Below are 9,295 nucleotides of genomic sequence, written 5' to 3'. Positions count from 1 at the left end.
TTCATCAAACATTAAACATAGAATTTTGACGTTTGAAAACTCAAAACATTTCATCTCCTTATTCTTCTTGTTTTCTTTCATTGTGGGAGAAATACTTAGGCAGAAAACAAAACAAAAATAAAGGAACAGAGAAAAACTATAATTTAGTAAAAAAACAGAGTGAAAATAAGATGAAAGAGAAACACATTACTATTACATGTTAATAATTTGGAATTATCTGTCTTACTAATCACCATCCTAACCCTAATATTTACCCTTGGTCCCATCAGTATTAAAGTCGTTTTTCAAAACACTTTCTTTCTATAGTTAGAAATTCTTCTTTACATCATTATCTGCATGTCTGTGATGTATGATATAAAGTCGTTTTGGCTTTCAATTTCATGTTGTCTTTCATAAAAACATATTCTCGAACTACCATGGCTACACATTCCAACTCTTCATTCCTCCTGCACCTTTCCTTCATCATCAATGCACTCTACATTGCTGGTATATTCTCTCAATTCCATATCCATTCTAACCATTCCATTTTATGTTTCAAACTTCTCGAGAAAATCTGTGAATGAACAACATGTTTTCAAGTGCAACTTCTTCAGCGTTTTTCAAGCACCACGACCCTTCACTCAAGTTGGATTTTGATTCCATTTTTAAACTGTTTTATAATTCTCTTGTTGATTTGGCTTCATGGTCAGTGGTCTCACTTGAAGAATGTAATGTATCAGTGAATATTAGCCACGAAAATGAGTTTTGCTTTCACCCAATTACAGTCATTATTGATTAGTAAATACATTTTTAAAGAAATATGTGTAAATTATTGTGTCATTAAGTAGTGGCTTTTTACTGAATCTTCTTCTTACTGCAGTTTCACAACCCTTCATCGGCGTCAACTACGGCCAGGTTGCCGACAATCTTCCAGCGCCAGAGGCATCGGCGGAGCTTCTCAAGTCTACGACGGTCGGGAAAGTACGTCTTTACGGCGCGGATCCGGCAATCATAAAGGTGCTGGCAAACTCCGGCATTGGAATCGTCATCGGCGTGGCCAACGGCGACATTCCGAGTTTGGCATCTGATCCCGACTCGGCGACTCGGTGGGTCAACGCGAACGTGTTGCCACATTACCCCGAAAGCAACATTACTATGATCGCCGTCGGCAACGAGATCATGAGCTCCGGCGAAGATGGCCTCGTCTCGCAGCTACTCCCGGCGATGCAAAATGTCCAGAACGCCCTCAACTCGGCCTCACTCGGTGGCAAAATAAAAGTTTCCACGGTGCATTCTATGGCTGTGTTGACTCAGTCGGAGCCTCCCTCGGCCGGGTCGTTCGACCAAGGTTTGATGGATATCCTCCAACCGTTGGTAGCGTTTTTGAAGAATAACGAGTCACCTTTCGCCATCAACCCATACCCGTTCTTCGCTTACCGGAGCGACCCGAGACCCGAAACACTCGCATTCTGTCTATTTCGACCAAATTCGGGTCGGGTCGATCAGATTAGCGGGAAGGTTTATTCCAACATGTTTGACGCCCAGGTCAGCAACTTATTTTCCCTTTCTTATTTTAATAAATTTGACACCACAAACTATACTCACACCCACCACCTCTTATCAAGTAAAAATTTAAACTTTTTTTTCCTATTTGTTAAATTACATAAATATAATATAATAGGAATAAAACATTTATGAATTAAAATAGATTAAAGTAATGCAACGATAAGAAAATTATTTTGTGTAATTTCATCAAGCATGCAAGAAATACGATGTAAATTGTGGCATGTTCTCCGCGTACCCACTTACATGCATTCTACGTGTCCGATAATCTTCACTTTCATTTAGGTTGTAAAAAAAATCGTAAAATGTAAGATGCTTAACCAACTTTTAAATTTCAAATCTTTTTATCAATTGGTTTTTAAGTGTAAAGGGTTTGGTTGTACAAATTATTCCTCCAGTTTACCTTTATTCCATCATCTACGATCTTTTTTAGTCAATTATTATTTTTTCTTTTTCTAATATTTTAACAAAAAATTACATACGCATCCCATATGGTATATCACAATTTCAATTTAATATTCCTTTTTTAACTTTCGTCACCAATGCGAATATAATTAACTTTTATATATCAGATTCTCCACCTCATGCCACTTCACTTTCGGCGGTCTAGATGTGAAAATTTGAAATATGTAAATTATTTGACATGATGACAAATTATTTAGTTTTAATGACAATAAGTTATGATTCAACTTCCAAGTTATTGGAAATTTAAGCGTGACTTTTATTTTTAATTAATACATTTGAAGTTTAACAAGACATCTAATAGGAAATGGTAATTAAGATAGCATAAATAAATAAGAAAAGTATTGTTGATTGATGTTTGGGAGTATGAACATAGGTGGATGCTGTGCATAGTGCATTGAGCAGGATGGGGTTTGAGGAGGTGGAGATTGTGATTGCCGAGACAGGATGGCCCTCTCGTGGGGACAGAAATGAAGCAGGAGCTACTGTTGAAAACGCCAGAGCCTACAATGGAAACCTCATTGCACACCTTAGATCAATGGTTGGAACTCCTTCCATGCCTGCCAAATCTGTCGACACATTCATCTTTGCACTCTATGATGAGGATCTCAAACCTGGTCCACAATCTGAGAGAGCGTTTGGCCTCTTCAAAACTGATCTCACCATGGCATATGATGTTGGCCTACACAACTCTGCTTCAACCCATAAGGTCAACAAACAATTTGGATATTAAGATGTATCAAAGTTTCCGACAAGACTAAAAACATGTTACAATCTTAATTCTTTTTTAGTAACATGGTAATTTGTGTTTTCCCAGAATCCACCTACTAGTCCTGTTACTCCAGAAAGGGAAACACAATGGTGCATATCAAAAGATGATGTGGGTGAGGCTGAGTTGCAGAGAAATATTGATTATATATGTGGTAGCCAAGTTATAGATTGTGGACCGATTCAGTCAGGAGGTGCTTGTTATGAACCAAACACTGTCTTATCTCATGCTGCCTTTGCTATGAATCTCTACTACCAGACCTTTGGAAGAAATCCATGGAACTGTGATTTCTCTCAAACCGCAATGCTTACTTCTCAAAATCCAAGTAAGTTTTCTTGCCTTTTCTCTGGAATCTAACCGTTCTTATACATCTATGTCTGAGCTATCTAACTTCATTTTCCTCCAACTTGTAGGTTACAGTGATTGTGTTTATCCTGGTGGAAGTATCTGAAAAGACTTAAACTTTGTCTGCTAAAAGTTTTATTAACATTAGAATTGGATCAAGGAATAAGGGTCAATCATTTGGCCTCTTTTATTCATGGCATTTCAATTTCAAATAGCTTCAATGAATCAATTTAAATGGATGTCAATCTTCCTTCTTTGTGCTTGATATCTCTCAAGTGTGTTGGTAACCTAAATGTGAGTTTAGAAAGCAAGATGCACATTAACTTAATGAAAGTTACAGTTCATAATTATGTTCCTGTCAATTATCTTATATCACAATAATCTATGCCTTTTTATACATTTTTTTAATTATATTTAAGATAGGCTGTAACATTCTGCAATATGCATTAACATGTTTTTTACAAAATATCCATCCTGATTGACTTATCTCTCAAATTATTTCACTATATTAAGTGAAGTAGGTGTAAAAAATATATTGCAGCCTAATTATCATTAAATAGACTTAAATGGTTTTAATAATTATTCAATAAGAAAAAATACCTCAAAATTAATTATTTTAAAGAATATAAAATAAAATAGTATTTATAATATTCATATGATAAAATACAATATTATTTGAAAAATATTCCTTCCTGTTTCTTGAGTGTCCGACTTGTGAAGAATTTTTATTTCTATATATTTTTCATTTGATATAGTTAAAATCCTGTTATTTTTTCTTTAGTTGATTATATTTATGTGTCTCTTAACCTTTAAATAATTTGCTTGTACATTTGTATTACATGTGATAAAAAGAGAACGTAAAATAGAAAAAGTACACAAATATTTTATTATAATATAGAATTTGTTTTTCAAAAAAATTTAAAGAAAGCAAATAAAAATAACTAAAGAAAGTAACGTGTTGACCCTATTATGTACCTCAAATTTATAACTTATTAGTCAATCAATTAATTAAATGTAGATAAAACTCAATCCAATGTAATTAACCGAGGAGTGAATTTGGGATTACTAGGAATTTGTTTATATTAGTATGCTATTTTCAATTTAATGAACATCAATTCCGTTGTCGTCCAGCGGTTAGGATATCTGGCTTTCACCCAGGAGACCCGGGTTCGATTCCCGGCAACGGAATTTTTTTTATTTTTTCCTTGTTATATAAATTTTGGGCACTTTCACACAGCCTCCTCTCCTAATTGGGTAGGTTTCACATTTGACTTTTGGAATGAGACAAGACAATTATAGAGTATAACCTTCTCACATCTTACTTTGTTTCAAAACAAAAACATAGGTTTGAAACCAAGTTGAACACTCTATAATATTTTATGCCCCCAATTTGTGCAAGTCAAATATTGGAATGAAACCTTTTAGATTTGCACGGGTTGAATTTGAAGGATACAGTTATACAGTATGTAAATTGAGAACTCTAAAATTGAACAGAAATTTCTTATCTTTTGACCATATTAGGCCTATTTATATTACTTTTGAGCTGGTAATTTTGATGTTTCATATTGGAGAAGGTGTAAAAATAAATATCTTAATTTTTAAATAATAAAAATATCAATTAGTTAACAAACCTCAGTCACCAAAAACTATTATTGACATTTTAAACGAATTTCAAATATTGGCAGGAATTTATCATTGAAATGTTATTCATATTTAAAACTAAAATTCAAAGATTGAGAACAACAAAAATAAAAAATAATCAATGTTCTTGGACATACATGTACATGTTTATGTTTACGTTAGAGTTTCAATGAAGCAAAACAATGTCTGGCTCAAGAACGAGTTAGAAAGAAAGAAAAAAATAAATAAATGAAAAACTTAAAAAAAAGAGTATAATTAATACACTTAAAAAATATAAAATAAATATAATAAAAAGATTTTAAATTTATTCAATTTTATCTACATTTGTGCCAAATTTTCACTGTGCAGATCTCGTCAGTCTCTGTAAAAAGATGAATTATTTTCACTTCTCACGCGATCTAACAATATTCTGTCATTTCCATTGTCTTCTTCTGTCTCTATTTTGAAGGCTACCAAACACTCCCTTAACTCCAACATCCTCAACCCAACTTCATCTTACAAATAATTAACCTTTCCCATTAATTTGTTGTAAAACTAAAATAAAAAGCATGTTCAGAAACATGGTCTTCCCAACAACAACCTCTTCCCTTCTTCCTTAATTGGTGTGCTTGTTTAGGGAGTCCAAATGTCTGTTGCGGAGCTCAAAGAGCGCCACTCCTCTGCCATCGACACAGTCAACAATCTCAGGCACCAATTGAAGCAGAAGCGTCTTTCTTTGCTCGACACAGATAGTATAACCCTTTCTCTCCATTTTTTCATTTTTTTTGTTGGGGTTATTGATAATTTTTTGTGGAGGTTCAACTTGTACAACTTGGTGCTAATAATTGGTCTTAGATCTTGCTGATTGAATACTTTGTTTGATGGGTATTTTTCAGTCTGTGAGTATGCGAGGTCTCAGGGTAGAACACCTGTGACCTTTGGACCTACGGATCTGGTTTGCTGTAGAACCTTGCAGGGTCACACGGGAAAGGTGCCTTTTTTATGCTTTTCTCTTTTACATGTTATGCATGAGTTCGCTTGTTCCTCGATTTTGGTTGTTAAATTTGGGTGACTTAGTTTCAAGAACATCATGGTTGCTGCTTATCGCTAGACAATTCTTTACTTGTTTGACTGATTATGGAATCAATTACCTCTCAATACTTGAATAAACTTCTCTCTAAGCATTGTAGAAGAGGATATTACTTATATGAAATGTTAAAATGAGAGGTTTTTACCATTAGATCATCCCCAAGTTAATTTTAAGTTCTGAGAGAAGTTTATTTCGATTTCTTCTTATTTTATTTTCTTCAGTAAACATTTGTGGAGAGGTTTATCCAACCATAGATGAGGACTATAACTTATTAGACTAATCCTTTGCATTTTGTTTCTAGTTCTGAATGATATCTAGAATGTGATGGATATTGGTCAGTATGAAATCAAATGCTATCTAGCTTTGTTTTTACCTGTTCCTCGTCAGCTGTGACTGGAGAGATAGCCTTTTCCTGTATACATAGAGGAATCATCATGCTTTTGATATAATGCTTAGTGATTATTGTAGATTTCTTCTTATTATCAAACTTGCAGATTTTAGGTTGACTTGGAATTTGTTTCAAATTTGCAGGTGTATTCGTTGGATTGGACTTCTGAAAAAAGTCAGATTGTTAGTGCATCTCAAGATGGACGATTAATAGTGTGGAATGCCCTAACTAGGCAGAAAATCCATGCCATAAAGCTGCCTTGTGCATGGGTCATGACATGTGCTTTTTCACCAACTGGTCAGTCTGTTGCATGTGGTGGTCTTGACAGTGTGTGTTCTATTTTCCATCTTAATTCACCCACTGACAAAGATGGGAATCTACCTGTTTCCCGGATGCTTAGTGGACATAAGGGTTATGTTTCCTCTTGTCAGTATGTTCCAGATGAAGATACTCATTTAATTACTGGTTCTGGTGATCAGACATGTGTTTTATGGGATATAACTACTGGCCTTAAAACATCTGTCTTTGGAGGGGAGTTCCAGTCTGGACACACTGCAGATGTATACAGGTGATTGATTAGTTGTTTACTGTATTAGTGTGAACCAAATTTTGTTGTTTCAGTAATTAATTATCTCTTCCTTTGTATTTTTAATATGCCTACCATCCATCTATTATGAAAACCTACAAAAGGAATTATTGTCTCTGTACAAAACGAAACTGTACAACTAACTTCATAATACTGGCAAGACTAGCGAATTTGTCAGATCATGAATGTCTGTTTTATGATCAAATATTTTTCATACACTGTTCAACCTTTCAGTTGATGAAGAAAAGGTAAGAGTTCATTCATTTGGTGGTGCAGTGGATAATGTTATCAGTGTTCAATCTTGCATCTTTTCCCTTCCCTTTTTCTTGTTACATAAGTTTGAGTAAGAGTAGGATTTGACCACAACACATTCATGATAATATGTTAGTTAAAGAATCTGTTTGACATAATAGTTTATTGGATAAGTTTCAGCCTTTATGTGAATTCAATGGAGGTCTTTGCCTGCTTTCAGAATGAAGGGATGTCTGTGTTAGGGATCTAAAGAATGAATTTGTTGATTGAATGAAATTAAATAGCAATAAGGAAAAAGAATTCTCCTCCAAGGACCAAGGCTTTCCCCTTTCTTAGGAACTTGCTAATTGCCTGCATACCTTCTTTCCTCTATCTGAGTAATTGATCCCCTTTTGTGGACTAACTACTTTATCTGTTGCCAACGTATTTCACCTTCACTTCAGTTTCAACTCCTAGCAATCTGTGCTATTAATTAAAAATAAAGGAGAGGCGGTAGTAACTTACTCTTGTTGCTTTTACTTTATTGAATAAATTAATCTACAAAAGGATGACCACTGCTGCTTCAAAATGCAAGGCATCTACATAAAATTATAACTTTCTTTCTACACACAAATTATGAAATCTTGATTAATTAGTGTTTCTTTCCAATATTACTTGTTAATATTAAATCTTTTCTGAGAAATATATTATTTCATTATCCTCTCAGTATCTCCATTAATGCATCCAACTCAAGAATGTTTGTATCCGGTTCTTGTGATGCAACTGCTCGATTGTGGGATACTCGCGTGGCAAGTCGAGCAGTGCGGACATTTCATGGGCATGAGGGAGATGTTAATGCAGTTAAATTCTTTCCGGATGGAAATAGATTTGGAACCGGCTCGGATGATGGTACCTGCAGATTGTTTGACATTAGGACTGGACACCAACTTCAAGTATATTATCAGCAGCACAGTGACAATGACATTCCGCCTGTGACTTCCATTGCATTCTCTGCATCAGGAAGACTTCTTTTTGCTGGATACACAAATGGAGATTGCTATGTTTGGGACACTTTACTGGCAAAGGTACTTGGTACTCTAGTGAAACATATAACAACTTTAGGTTCCATTCTTCTGGTTGCGCTATGAATGAAATCGGTGTAGTATTTTAAAAGAACATTTGTTTGCTTCTTTGCAGGTGGTCTTGGATTTAGGATCTCTTCAAGACTCTCATGACGACAGGATCAGCTGTTTAGGTTTGTCAGCTGATGGGAGTGCTTTGTGTACAGGAAGTTGGGACACAAACTTAAAGGTGAGCATGCATTTTGTGCACATTCAATAAATCTTAGGCTATGTGATTCACGGTTATGTAAGCCTTAATTCCTTCATGGTTTAAACTTTAAATAATTAGATATTACCTCCAACACTACCCAAAAAGAACATGTTGATATTATTCCTTACGAGGTTTTAGAGATTTAATAACCACAACCGAAAGTTGGAACATCAAAACATGATTCCTTTAGAAATATAAAGGGCATGACTTTATGGAGATTTTGAGGAGTCTGTAATTTCCAAAAGTTAACATACTCATACAAGAATTGGTTAATTAGTAATGTCAAGGGAACATTATGTTCTAGGATTGTCTAACCTACGCATGGATAACCATTATGCATTCTGTCAATTGTATCCCACAATGAAAATGTGGAAAAGCTTAACGGTTAATTTTATATGAAGTGTAAGAGTGGTTGTTGATTGTAGATAGCTTTGGTTCACTGGATAAATTTGCTAACTACTTGTCCGTTTGCAGATATGGGCTTTTGGAGGGCATAGGAAGACAACTTGAGCATTGAGGGGATGATAAAATTGGAGATGAAGTGCGTGCTCTCACATAACCCTTCATTTTAGGCTTGCAACTAGTGCAGCGGTTTGTTTATGCTCATATCTGTTTGTCAACGTGTGATCTAAATAGTACTTTTTCCATTGTACTACCCGCTTCGGTAACTATACCTTAAACCAAAATGAAGGACTGTTTGTTTTCTGGTCTCAGCGTAGCACGCCTATACATACCGATTCCTCTTAATTATGATGATTGTGAGTATTCTATTTAAAGGACCTGAAAGTGTCCCAAACTATATTCAATCAAATATTTTAGTTGTTTTAATGAATATAAATGGTATTTGTCCAGCAAAACCATAATGTAGACTACGACGAGGTATCCCTCTTCAATTATTAGATTGAGTAGTCTGTCGACTCAATGGTGTTA

At 34.8% G+C, this 9,295-nt stretch overlaps 2 protein-coding genes and 1 non-coding gene across 3 annotated transcripts; all 3 read left to right on the top strand.

The window, feature by feature from the left end:
• The first annotated feature begins 336 nt into the window (after positions 1-336).
• Positions 337-3,480, top strand: LOC124820356 (O-Glycosyl hydrolases family 17 protein). Its single transcript, XM_047292025.2, has 5 exons — positions 337-486; positions 860-1,524; positions 2,381-2,713; positions 2,822-3,098; positions 3,187-3,480. Exons 1-5 carry the CDS (start codon positions 381-383, stop codon positions 3,222-3,224), a joined length of 1,419 nt encoding a protein of 472 aa, XP_047147981.2. The 5' UTR covers positions 337-380; the 3' UTR covers positions 3,225-3,480.
• A 754-nt stretch (positions 3,481-4,234) lies between these two features.
• TRNAE-UUC (transfer RNA glutamic acid (anticodon UUC)) lies at positions 4,235-4,306 on the top strand. The gene has a single exon. It is a non-coding gene; the product is annotated as a tRNA-Glu (tRNA).
• Positions 4,307-5,220: 914 nt separating this feature from the next.
• AGB1 (GTP binding protein beta 1) lies at positions 5,221-9,078 on the top strand. The gene is made up of 6 exons (XM_047292028.2): positions 5,221-5,490; positions 5,635-5,729; positions 6,360-6,784; positions 7,761-8,118; positions 8,231-8,344; positions 8,840-9,078. Exons 1-6 carry the CDS (start codon positions 5,385-5,387, stop codon positions 8,873-8,875), a joined length of 1,134 nt encoding a protein of 377 aa, XP_047147984.1. The 5' UTR covers positions 5,221-5,384; the 3' UTR covers positions 8,876-9,078.
• Positions 9,079-9,295: the final 217 nt, after the last annotated feature.

The sequence above is a fragment of the Vigna umbellata genome, chromosome 3 (assembly GCF_029865625.1).
Source record: "Vigna umbellata cultivar VRB3 chromosome 3, Vumbellata_1.0, whole genome shotgun sequence".
NCBI lineage: Eukaryota > Viridiplantae > Streptophyta > Magnoliopsida > Fabales > Fabaceae > Vigna > Vigna umbellata.
This window is presented reverse-complemented; position numbering and strand designations above follow the sequence as displayed.